This window comes from Hypomesus transpacificus, chromosome 8, assembly GCF_021917145.1.
Source record: "Hypomesus transpacificus isolate Combined female chromosome 8, fHypTra1, whole genome shotgun sequence".
NCBI lineage: Eukaryota > Metazoa > Chordata > Actinopteri > Osmeriformes > Osmeridae > Hypomesus > Hypomesus transpacificus.
This window is the reverse complement of record NC_061067.1, coordinates 12,674,765-12,688,244: the sequence shown is the minus strand read 5'-3', so window position 1 is coordinate 12,688,244 and position 13,480 is coordinate 12,674,765. Positions and strand designations below refer to the sequence as shown.

General features: G+C 41.4%; 1 protein-coding gene across 1 annotated transcript; it reads right to left on the bottom strand.

Annotated features, from left to right (window-relative positions):
• Positions 1–106: 106 nt before the first annotated feature.
• Positions 107–12,573, bottom strand: mppe1 (metallophosphoesterase 1). The gene is made up of 9 exons (XM_047023724.1): positions 12,098–12,573; positions 11,810–11,918; positions 11,035–11,138; positions 10,658–10,738; positions 10,444–10,552; positions 1,182–1,256; positions 979–1,101; positions 701–841; positions 107–302 (listed from the first exon to the last, which is right to left on the bottom strand). The coding sequence occupies exons 1-9, from the start codon at positions 12,331–12,333 to the stop codon at positions 114–116; spliced, it is 1,167 nt and encodes a 388-aa protein (XP_046879680.1). The 5' UTR covers positions 12,334–12,573; the 3' UTR covers positions 107–113.
• Positions 12,574–13,480: the final 907 nt, after the last annotated feature.

Below are 13,480 nucleotides of genomic sequence, written 5' to 3'. Positions count from 1 at the left end.
TTCATACTTAAATTGGGTGAACACATCTTGTTATGCCTGCTTCTTTTTCTCTCTTTAAAACATATACACATACACAACCTAAATACATTAACTATGACCAGTTCTCCATGGCATCACATGGCCTTATATTTGGCCAGTAGAGTGGTGGTGATGGAGATGTGCACGGGACCCAGCAACGGCAAGTGGATCAGCAGCAGCAGCAGAGTCACCAGCAGGGCAGTGCCAAAGTAGATCCCCAGCACACTGCTCTCCTCAGGCAGGAAGCACTTAGTCAGCTGGAACGCACTGGGGGAGAAGCTTCCCTGGAGGAAACAGAGAGAAGGAAAAGAGAGGTTAAAACAATCGCAAATTCTTGCAAAAGCTGTGACCATGTACGTGCATTCTGGAAGAGAGGAAGTCAGGAGGAGAGAGAAGTCATGTAGAGAGAGGGAGAGATCTGGAAGAACGGGAGAAGTCAAGAAGAGAAAGAAGTCAAGAAGAGAGAGGGAAAAGTCTGGAAGAGAGAGAGAAGTCTGGAAAAGAGAGAAAAAAGGAAGAGAGAGAGGGAGAAGTCTGGAAAAGAGAGAAAAAAGGAAGAGAGAGAGGGAGAAGTCAGGAAGAGAGAGAAGTCTGGAACATCTCTTTGCAGAGTGAGACGAAGATGAAGACAGGGTTGTTTCTATGGTTACAATAATAAAGACAGAGTTGTTTCTATAGTTACCAGGATGAAGCTGGGGTTGTTTCGGTTTCTCCAGCTAAAGGAAGGAACGCTGATCTCAGGATAACTGTTGTCATGGACAACCTTGCAGGCACTGTGGGTGTGGCCACTGAGAATTAGGCGGGGCCGGAACCACCAGAGTAGCTGTTAATTGGTAAGGAAATTAATCATTGTGCTCCTCGAATGGATACGATATTTATTAATGAAGATGTTTTCCATAAGGACACATTGTATGGGACTAGGGCCTGTATAGAACTGTGTGTGTGTGTGTTTAAGATCACTTTATTAGAAGCTTCCTGGGACAGCACGTCGTAGCGCTCCTGGAACAGCAGATGGCGCTCTTCGGGTGATGCTGCATCTGTGCCTTTGCACCCAGCATCGCTGACGCGGTACAGGGGGTAGTGCTGTGAAGTATGACACACTGAAATAGTGCTATAACCACATACAAACAGCCAAACATACACAGAACTGTGGTGTGTATCACCTGTAGGATGATGGGTGCTGTTGCAGGGAAGAGCTGCACATCCTGACAGCGACGCCTCGTTCTGGTGTGGAGTGACTGGGGAGGTAGAGTACTAGTTATTATAGTCATAGCTATTACACTAGCAGGTTAGATTAACTAGAGAAGGTACCTATACAGGTTTAGGCCAAAATATACTTCACGCTTACACGCTTATTACGTTTACGCATACGCAGAATGATTCCGCACGCATCTAGCTTTCGTTCTGTGCATAGCCTACTTTGTGCATGTCTCCCAGGCCTAAATGTACAAATATACAAGGTAAAGTATACCAAAGATCCTCTGACGTGCTGTGAGATAAATACAGGAAATAGTGAAGAAGCAGTAGTGCATAACGGCGGTAAATTTTAAAGAGCAAATATGTGAGCTGGACATACATTTACAATACCTCCTATGTCGCCATGGCTATTGCTGTTGTACAAAATCAGAAGTAGTTAATGTCTTAAACATTAACTACTCAAATGTGTTAAAGTCAATGTATTTAGTCACAATATGTTTTGTCGCTGACCTGCCTCCTAGTGGACATAGATGTAAAACATCCAGGTTGATTGTGGTGGTGGAGTATGTGAACAATGCTGCCATGCGTAGCTTTCGCGTATGTACATACGTACACGTACGAAACTGTAGTATACCGAGGCCTTTAGACTAACTACAGGAAGTTCCAGTACAGTTTAGACTAATTACCAGGAATTAGAGGAAGTACCAGTAGGGGTCTGAGGTCTGACCATACTTTAATTAATCTGCCCCTTAAAGGAAACATTTGCAGTATTATTGGTGGCCAAGCAGTGAAGCTCCGAAGCCACCTTAAATGTTTCTACCTTTTCTTATTATAGCCCTTGCTAGTATTTCATTCAATATTGCATATGTTAATTGTTTTTTGTTCATATGTTGGAAACTAATGCTGATAAGTTTCATGTATTTTATATAATAATGTTTAAACAGATTGTTCATGTTTACATTTGAAGTCTGTGAGCTTATTGGCTCATAAGTTTATTTGACCTTTGACCTGTCGTCGTCGAGGTATATGTATGGGAAGGAAGGGAAGAAGGAGGGAGAAGAAGATGGTGGAGAACGGGTCCAGAGTTGAGTAATGAGTTGCCAATTAGGGGACCATCGAGTCAACGAGTGACTATAACCTATAATGTGCGGGCTGTCGGACAGAGAACTCAGCAACAGGTTGCCCGTGCATACTGGACTTGGGACTGGAAAGGAACCGAATTCGACAGACAGTCCAATTCAAGGAGCCTTTCTTTTTCCTTCTGGACACTGAGCTACTCCACTCACTTTTACTCTTCACGCCACGAGGTGGCTGGCGCGCCACGAGTTGCCAATCGACTGAGGGAGATTGCACGGCGTGGCCCAACACACACTAGCAACATTCGGCAACAATCGACAGACTTTTGTTCCTTTTTATTTTCAAGTGACTGTGGTAGGAAGATAGTAACTTGTATGTATTGAGGTTTACCACCGAGTGACATGCTTATATTAAACGACATGTATTTTTTTTAAATTAACGGACCTATTTTATACTAAATAGTAAGTATAGTAAAAAGAACTCAGGGCGCCCCAACCAGTGGTTTAGTTAATTTGCATTGTGCTCAGAAACAAGGCACGAGGGCCGCTACATTATTATTGTTGGAATGCTGCTATTGTTCTTTGAATCTTTATTCAACTTCTTCTTATTATTCTATTTACATTTATATTTAGTCATTCAGCAGACGCTCTTATCCAGAGCGACTTACAGTAAGTACAGGGACATTCCCCCCGAGGCAAGTAGGGTGAAGTGCCAAGGACACAACATAATTTGGCACGGCTGGGAATCGATCCGGCAACCTTCTGATTACTAGCCCAACTCCCTCACCGCTCAGCCATCTGACTCTATTTCTTCAGCAACACCTTTTAACGCGTTCAAATCTTCAGCTATTTAAACCGTTCAGTTATAAAAAAAATCAGCGGTTTCAGGCCGTGCTATATCTTTTCGGCTTTGTACCATTTATGCTTGAATTAATAAAAGTCAATATTCATTTTGACATGGTTTTCCAATTGAGTTTTTCCAAATCCTCTCAATCCTCTCAAACTTCTTCAACCTTTAAATCCTTCTTCTTCCTCAATCTTTCAGCTACAGCCACCATTTAAACTTTAAAATGTTGACAAAACCCTAAACTATTTTTTTTATTCAGTTTTTTGATATCTATTCAACTTTTTTGAATATCACTGATTATGTTTCATGAGTTTTCAAACCGTTTCTGAGATTTACATGGGTGTGTATGTGAGAGCCTAGAGTGCTGACTGAAACGCTTAGGGTGGACGGGAGCTTCAAAATCAGTTTCAAAACGTTTTTCAAATTTGCCAGCATTGCCACAATTTTCACTCTTCATGCTTCATTTTTGGATCAATAGATAGCTAATTTTGTGTTGGTCGTGGACAGTTGTCTGTGGAATCCAACAGACTTACACATTTGTTCAGAGCCCCACGAAAGCGGGAGAACCAACTCTCGCCCCATAGAGACCAATGCAAATCTGGTGACAAATGCGGGACGGTTAATTAATGGAAGCACTTCGGTATTTGGCGCCCCCCTCTTCATGGCACCCTGCCTAGTTCGCCTATAGCAAACGCCGGCCCTGATAACGTATTCATTTAGTATATACTTCCACTAAAACACGGTGCTCGGATGCGATCTCACTATGTCTGGGTGAGGGGCAGCGTTCTTACCACTAGGCCATACTCACTTGAACTGTTCATGTATTAGTATTATAAGAACCTAAAAATAAATGTTATGAAGGTGAAGTAGCAAAGATGCTATGTTGTTTATAATACAACAAGATATATGATAATGTAATTTGACACTTGCAAATCAAAACATTTGTCACATAACCTTTATTTATCAAGTTGTCAATGACGATTGTTAGACTGACGTCTCTAGGACTTGACGTCGATTCCTTCCATCGCTCGATACAGTCGCCATACCATAAACTGACCAGCAGATGTCCCTATGGAGAAGATGTATCGAACACTTTGAAAAAGCAATACTTTTTCAACACAATTGTGTCAAATAGCCCGTTGCTTCGGAAAGCTTCGTTTCCACCATCACTACAAGAAAGCCGAGTAAATGCACTCAATGATAGGCTACATCTGCTACTGCTATTACTATCTCAACTATAATTTCAGCTGTTAAAACTCTACTATTCTTGTTACGACTAGTTAGCCTACTTATTCTTCTGTTTAACAGTTCAGCTTTCAGCTTCTCCCGCATTGTAGGCTATTTAAGCTCTTAGCTTTGTTAGATGATGCAGTTCAGCTTCCACACTGCCTCTTGAAATTCAACAATTTCTTTGATTGCTTCACAACGTTCAAACTTATTCTCCTGCATTGTATTTAAGCACTTAGCTTTGTTAGATGATGCAGTTCAGCTTCCACACAGCCTCTTTTGTGTGACTCACACATTTTTTTAATTCATTCATTCACATTTTCATACCACAATCACCTTGATATGTTAAAATATGACAGAATTACAGCTTTCTATACTTGAGTCAAACTGACAATGCTTCCCACAGGAGAAACGGCTTACTTTTTATACAGTAACTGAACACAGCAGTTTCCAACACTGAGAATAGCTTACTGGGATAAGACGGGTTCCTCTGGAGTGCAAGGTCATAGGTTTGAATCCAGCCACATTCATGAAGCATGTCATGATCCTGGTTTATCTGTTTAGTGAAGCCAGGTATGCCACAGTAGCTGTCTAACAGTATAATCATAATAGTTAAATAGAATGTTTCATTCTCAGGGGATCTATACTCAAAAAGAGTCATATTTATTTGATATGGGTCCTCTAACCTCTAGGGGGGCGATCCCATGTCTAACATGTTAACTTGTGATACCAGCCGAATTGATGTCGCCATTTTGAATGAATTAATTAAACGTTTTTGTCCTACTCTTACAAAATGCATTAAATATTCACCACATTTGGGACAGATTATCTTCAGACCACAATCACCTTGACATGTCAAAATATGAGTGAATTACAGCTGTTTAAACTTGGGCCAAATCTGACAACCACTTGCCACAGAAAAAACTGCTTATATTTTTACCAAGTAACTGAACTCTGTGATTTCCATCACTAAGAATAGCTAACTGGGCTAAATTGGTGTCCTGGCAACGGCAACATCAGAGGTTTGAATACAGCTAAAGCCGACAAGTTTGTCATGTCTCTTATTCTCTGTTTAGCGAGACTGTAAGCCACTGCAAAGGAAGCCAGGTTCACCGCAGTCGCTAGCTGCCTCTAGTCAAGCTGTAATAGTCAATGCAATCCTCACACAAACGATCAAAATGATTTTAGATTTTCGAAACCGTTTGTCCGGTACAGCCGGACATCAAAATCGGCAGCAGAGCCGCCAAACAGCATTCATACACTGCGTCACCGTAAACTTGTTTAAGTTAGATTAAAAACAGGAATTTGGGGAATTCATGCAAGAAAAAAGTTACGAGTAACGAGCCCATTTAAATTTCAGTAATGTAACTGCGTTATTTTATTGAAAAAAGTCATGAGTTACATTACTAGTTACCGCCAAAAGTAGTGGAGTTACAGTTACTTTGTAACACGTTATTCCCAACACTGGTCGTATCTCAGCAAATCTTTGATGGATTCACACCAAACTTGCTGCGTGTACTCAGAACCCTTTTCTGAGGGTGTCTAAAGTTTCTTCTGGGTCATCTGACCTGCTTGGCCACCCCATTGCTGCTTGCAGCTATATTTATCATTATGATTATACTGTTAGACAGCTACTGTGTCATACCTGGCTTCACTAAACAGATAACCAGTATCATGACATGCTTGATGACTGTGGCTGGATTCAAACTTATGACCTTGCACTTCAGAGGAACCCGTCTTATACTAGTGAGCTATTCTCACTGCAGGGAAATGCTGTGTTCAGTTACTGTATAAAAAAGTAAGCAGTTTCTCCTGTGGGAAGCATGGTCAGATTTGGCCTAAATATAAAAAGCTGTAATTCAGTCCTATTTTGACATGTCAAGGGGATTGTGGTCTGAAGATAATCTGTGCCAAATCTGGTGAATATTGGATACATTTTGTAGGAGTAAGGAAAAAGGTTTTATTCATTCATTCAAAATGGCAGCCACATCAATTTGTCTGGTATCACGCATTAAAATGCGTCAGACGTGGGATCTCCTAAGATTTCACGAGACATAAAAATCACTGATATACGACAAACAAATCAACAGTTATTGGTCAAAACACTATTGTAGCGCCCCCTAGAGCTCAAATTACCCTACCTTTTTCAGACCTCTTAATAACAGGGTCATGAATCCATACACCAAGTTTGGAGTCAATGCATCAAAGATTCGCTAAGATATGACCTCACTTCCCTTTTTCTAGATCAGTTGCTGAATTTGATTGACTGTAACTAACAAACGGTTGCTGCTGTGTGTCAACACTGTTATTGCTGCCGCAATCGTCAATGGAGGCGGAAGGGGCTCTCACGTAGCAAACAAATCAAAAATCTCACCACCTGGCTGTCTTCACAATAGTCATATCGTCATAACATTTCCCTCTTTCAGTTTTTTTGTGTAAAATTGAACTATAAAATTACGAAAATACTACTATGACGCTTTCTAACATAGCTGCCGCCTAAAAGACTAGGCGGTCTCACGGGCGACCTGCACTCGCTCAAATTACAAAGACTTTCACGACCTAAATCAAAAATCCGAGATGGCAGTTCCACTCGAAATCACTTTCTCAACAAAGGCCAATGGTTGGAAATTTTTGGGGGTGGTATTTTTCACAACTTTTCCAACTTGCGTGCTAGAACGTCTCTATCACATTGTATCCATGCGTCGTTGCTAACGTGTGTTGACGTGGTGACGTAGCCAGCAGAGTGCCCTGCGTCGACTAAAAGCACTTTTCGCCACAAAAACTTTGTAACCTCCTAAACTGTGCAACGGAACGTAAATCCCAATACACGCAACGCAATTGAGACCAAGACGAACATTTTGACAAAGGCGTTGTCTATGTAGTCCAAACATTGACTGATCCTTAGGGGGGCAAAAATAATAAATAAATAAATATGTGAAATAAAAATGGATTGTGTTCGCTGAAGGCAAGCACACCCCAATTACAAGCTTCGCCGCTTGTAGAGAATACGTAGAAACCCTCTAGGTGGCTTTGCCGCTTCGCGGCTTGGCCAACAAATATAGCTGCAAGCAGCAATGAGGTGGCCAAGCAGTCATATGACCCAGAAAACATTTTAGACATCCTTAGAACTTGGGTCCGAGTCCCTATACCAAGTTTGGTGTGAATCCATCAAAGATTTGCTGAGATACGCATCTTCCTGTTTGATGTCTTAACTTCACATTCTGATTGGCTGTAACGGGCAAACGGTTTAGAAAATCCAAAAAACATGTGATGGGCTTTGTGAGGCTTGGTCTGATGATAATCTCTGCCACATTAGGTGAAGATTTGACAATATTTCTAGGAGGGAGAAAAAACTATTTTAAGAAATTCTAAATAGCGGCCGCATCAATTCGGCTGTTCATCAAAAATGATGATGGGTCACACACGGGACGTCCCAAGACATGAGACAAAGGAATCACTTAATAAAGGCAAACAAATCAACAGTTATTGGCCAAATCTTATTTTGCTTCCTGCGGCCACGCCCAGTGATCACATGACACCAAATTGCGGCCATTATAGGTTCTTGAGGCTTTTTTGTTCCGCATGAGCAATTAGGCATATATACAAAATTTCAGAATTTGGGGACAAATGGGAAGCAAATGGCATCACTTTGAAAATGGTCAAATTGGGCTGTAGCTCCACCTTCTGTTTAAAGTGATCCATGTTTGGTATGGTAGTTACTAATGTGCTGCGGTTTCAACATGCCAAATTTCACAACTTTTTACAGTTCTGGTCTCGGGGCTGCCATTGACTCCCATAGGACTGCCATAATAATACCACCAATAACAATAGGGTTCCCTCCTACCGGATGCATGTTCCGCTTCGCGGCTTGGCCACCAATAAGGAAAGGTAGAAACACTTAATGGCTTCGCCGCTTTGCGGCTTGGCCACCAATAAAAAGAAAAGGTAGAAACACTTAAGTGGCTCCGCAGCTTCGTTGCTTGGCCACCAATAATGTAATTGTGACAATTACATGTAGCCTACAATATAGCGAGGTCGCCAGTGACGTGCAGTCTGGGTAGGCACTGCCTACCCTGCCAAAATTCAAACATAAAAATGTTTATTAAATCATTTTATGTTATAAACTTGTATTTGTATTTTTACTGTTTATTCTTGTGATTTATACATGCACCATGTATGTTATTCCGATTGTTTAGACGTTGTGATGACAAATGTAGCAGTTACGCATAATCAAATAAAAACAAAGGTAGAATAAGCATAGCTTTTACTGTCCATTCATTGCAGACAACAAGCGACATTGCGCACTTCGATCCTGTATTCTTCAACATGTACATCAAAAAGCACAACTCTGCTGTGCCTTTGCACGTAAATATGTTATGCCAGTAATCATCTACCTTACGTATCAAACATAGATCAATTAAAATGTAGATAATACTGGACATTTGCGCAGCTAACGGCATTACACCGGCTATATTGTAAGTAAGCTGTAAATAATCGAGTCATTCTTCATATTCTCATGTAGGCCTGCAGTTAAACCAGAAGATACTATTTTAAAAGAAATTCCTGGATTAAAATAATGCATTATGACAGTTTGTATGACTCAAAATGGTCATTTCACACTAGCATTTAATTATCGCAGCAAACAATTACACTGCATTTAATTGTAAGTAAAGTACAAAAAAGTAAAAATACCAAAACCTGTAATTATTACTTGTGAACGAATATTGTTCACGTCTTACTAAACCTAGTCACGCAAAAGTGAACGAGTTAAAGAAATCCTTTCTGTTTCCTCTCTTCTGAGCCTATACAGGTCACATGAAAAATGATCCAAAGACCCATACCCGAAGACCGAGGCAAAATGAACGAATCATTTCTGTTTCCTCTACCTTGCAGTACTGAGCCTATGCAGGTCACGTGAAAAACGATCCAAAGACTCATACCCGGCAGATGAACGAATCGTTCACCTCCCCACCGTGTCTTTGGATCAATGTTTCGTTCTTCTGCCAACCGAGTCTTCGGATCAATGATTTGTTAATCTGCCGGGAATATATAGTAAGCACCATAATTCATTGGACAGTGACCATATTTTTGCCCTCGATTTTCTGCAGCTGCTTTGGTCAGAAGAATACCTTACCCCTCTCACTTGCATGTAGGATTGGAAATAAATACAGCACAGAAATAAATTTGGTGTTAGGAAATAAAAGTCTCAATAAATAAATACATGTGGCATCCCATGAAATAAATAAATGTTGTCTTTACAGAAACTTCATTTTGAAATAAGTAAATGTATTTATTGACATTCTGGTTCCGCTTCGGATGCCATCAAGCGGGATCTCTGGTCGTAATAAGTCCTTCACTAACCAATCAGCATTCATTAGCAGAATGCTAGTGTGTTATGGGCAAAAACGACTCACCCTGTAAGAAATCGAATGGACGTAAGTACTCGTTCGTTCGACTTTCGACCTATAATCCATGTTGAACATGCAAAAACTACAATCAAATCTGAGATGTCTCAATGACAACAACGGGCTCTCTGGTCCGATGTGATCAAATCTTGCATTAAGGCTCGATTGCTCTACCTATCCTTGGTATCCCGGATGTTACAATCTGAATTTTTTACACATGAAATGTTTCAGCTCAGATTTGATAGGCTCCATTTTTTGGGGCAACATTTTTTTACACTCGAAATTTTTTGTCTCAAATCTTTTGTTTTTTGGCTTGAATTTTAACAACCTGAATTTTATTTTAAATTGAAATATATTCATATGAGAATTCAGTCTTGTTTAAATTTCAGTATTAAGTATTCAATGCCTTAAATTAAAAACATTATGTCACTGATTTGCTTCCATATCATGTCACAATGGTTAGTCTCATGCGCGCGAGTCACGCGAAGTGAAAATATATTTCGCAGCGCAAAAAAGCATAACGCTGTGTCGCAAAAGCTTATTAATGTTGAGATGTCACTGGCGTTTTAGAATAAATGAGGGGCAAGATTGTTGTAGCATCCTCTGCTATACAACACAACTTTGTATTTGTTTATAGTAGTATTTTCTGACATGGTTGACGACGAAACCTGACCTGAGCAGAGCAGTTGAGAGCCCAGGAGATCCTATACAGTTGTGTCTCCACCGCCTGGCAGATAGGACAGTGGTCTCCATGCAGGGCCATGCTGTTCACTAGAATAAAGCTACACAAACACAGATTCAAGACAAACAGAAAAAATAGCCCAACCATCACTTGGTAGGCTCAGTGTTTACTGTGCGAGAGGAACATGGTTGTAGTGAACACCTACTTGACTGCCTTCCTAGTGATGACTGAGGCAGAGGTGAAGTTGAAAACCTTCTCAAATCGCTCCAGTTTAGACCAACTCATCCTGACAAAAGGGACACAGAGATCAGAATTGCTAAGTGTGTTCTGTAGGTTCCACTTTCTTGCAAGGTGTCAACAGTGTAGCCTCTTAACATGATCTAGAGTGAGGGTGTCGGTACATTTGACCTAAATGTAACTAAAGCAACGGCTTTGTTGGGTGCCAACAGTGCATTAAGTGTAACCATGGGAACTCATGATGGAAGTTGATATCATGGTTGTTAGGTGTTATCCATATAACAGTACCTGTTAGTAGGTGTGAACAATATTGCTGACAAACTGTGGTGTTGAGTGTGAACTCACTCATAATGGAAGCCAATATCATGGTTCCCAATGATGCCAATGAGCTCGGTGTTGTTAGGGCGACGAAAGATGTGATTAAAGCGCCTCACATCCTCCTGCCAGTTCTGAACACACATTACATATGCATTATCCATGACTTACTTTATTACACATGACCTCACCATGCATATGATCAATACTACCCATACACATCATCTTACCCATTACTTAACTACATATCATAATGACAAAATATGAATTGATCATTATATATTCTTGATAAGAATATTATCAAGAATATATAATTATCAGAATAACAGAATTATCAAGAATTCTGTTATTCTACAGAATTAAATAAACACACATACAACAAACACCTAACTAAAATGATTTTTATCCCCACTCTAAACACAGAGTTTAGCCATCTTCCTTCTTCTAGTCTGATGAAAGAGTTCCTTGTTGTCATTCTGGGGAACGTGTTCTCTGGGGAACATGTTCTATAGACTGGAGTAAATTTATTGTATGTACCAACTGGTTGGTACTTAGAGTGGAGAGGTTGAGGAGGATCATTTAAAGGTGTGAGCTACAACTATGAACACAAACACACCAAACACCATCCACACACACATAAAAACACTATCCACACACACACAGACCACACACCATCCACACACTCATACATATATGCTGGCAGCATTACTTCAGTACATCTGGTGAAGGTCAGAATCTAAGGACAAGTCACACAAGTCAATCTAACCTGGAGCCACAGGTATGCCTGTGTGTGTATGACCAGTACCTCTGGCGTGCTCCACTTGCCCTCATCAAAGATATCTCCCAGAATGAAGACCATCTCTGGATGCAGCACTGATACAGCAGTCTGAAAAGACCGCTCCATCTGCCACTCTCTGCACAACACATGCACACACACACACAAACAAAGGTTGAGAACACTGTGAACATGCTATTCCAGAGGGCATAACCCCAACTGCCAACACTCACACAAACACAAAAACTAAATGTTATCTACACCTAAATATAGTTGTTATACTCGCTATTTTATATTTATTACCCCCCCCGCGCTTACCTGCGTATTTTGTCCAGCCAGTAGCCCTTCACTGCACCGAGGAGGTGTGTGTCCGAAAGGAACATTGCTCGGAGTGGTTCGTCTTTCCCAGCACCGTTCCCGTCCAGCCCTGGCCAGGCACAGCGCCATATCGCTGGGTAGTAGATTAGATATTCACAGAAGATGATAACGCAGCACAGACACATAACCAGCGCCAGGGTGAAACACCACCGACATCTGCTGCTGAGCGTGGTCATGTTCGACTGGCTTCGAGTCTGAATGTGGGCTTAATCCTGCTCATTTACGAAAACAATATTCGCCCTAGATAAACGGAACAGCTTAAGAGAAAATAGGCCAGGGTAAAATCCTGTCCTGCCTAAAAACATGGTATCTCGAAGAATTCATCATTCTGTATCACTTAAAGTTACCATACGACTCTTGTGGGTGTCCAGGCGCAGGTTGTCCCTTCGGTCACTCTCAACGCTCACCTCATTAAAGCTCCCATTCAGTAGAAAGTCAAGCTGAGGGCGTGAGTGGAGAAGCTCTTTGGGTGGCACAGGATGAGCAACATTCCACACGACACTAACTGCTGAATCCGAGTCACGTGTTTTTAGTGTTTGTGTTTTTTGCAATACAGACTGAGCGTCTCTGTGCTCACCGTTTTGTCAAATTAAGTCCTATACTTTTTATCTCTGTAGCCAGTCTTATCTGAGTAGATGAACATGTCACAGCTGTAGTATAGACTCATGCTTCCTCATGAAGAAATAACTTGAGAACTGTTAGATGCCTGGGTCACCATGGTCCATGGAGATACTATTGCCATTCCTATCTCTCTGTCTCTCTCTCCCTCGTTCTCTCAGTTTTTTACTCTGTCCTTTTGTGTTTTTAGAAAGTTTCTTGTTGAACCTGATAGTGAAGCCTGCAGTTGAAACTATCTGTCAGTTCAATAGAGGGTGAGGTTAGGGTTCACTATCACATCACAACGCAGGTCCAACAGAGGTAAAAGAGCAGAGATGTACTGAGAAGTGATGAGTACAGGACGGGGTGATGAGAGGGAGGCAGGGTGTGGAGATGGAGGATGAAAGGGAGGCAGGGGACAGGGGGGTAGGGGGTGGATGAGAGGGAGGTAGAGTAAGCGAGAAGGTGGATGAGAGTGAGGTAGGGTAAAGGGTGGATGAGAGGGAGGTAGGGGAGAGGGTAGATGGAAGGAAGGTAGGGTAGGCGAGAGGGTGGATGGGAGGGAGATAAGGTAAGGTGGAGACTGGATAAGAGGGAGGTAGGGGAGAGGGTAGATGAGAGGGAGGTAGCATTTACTGAATGAAGCCTACACCCCTGGGTTCCTTGGACTCCTAACTGTTTCTCCATCTCCCTGTTGTCAAAGTAACAAAGTGGTGGTTTTTAACC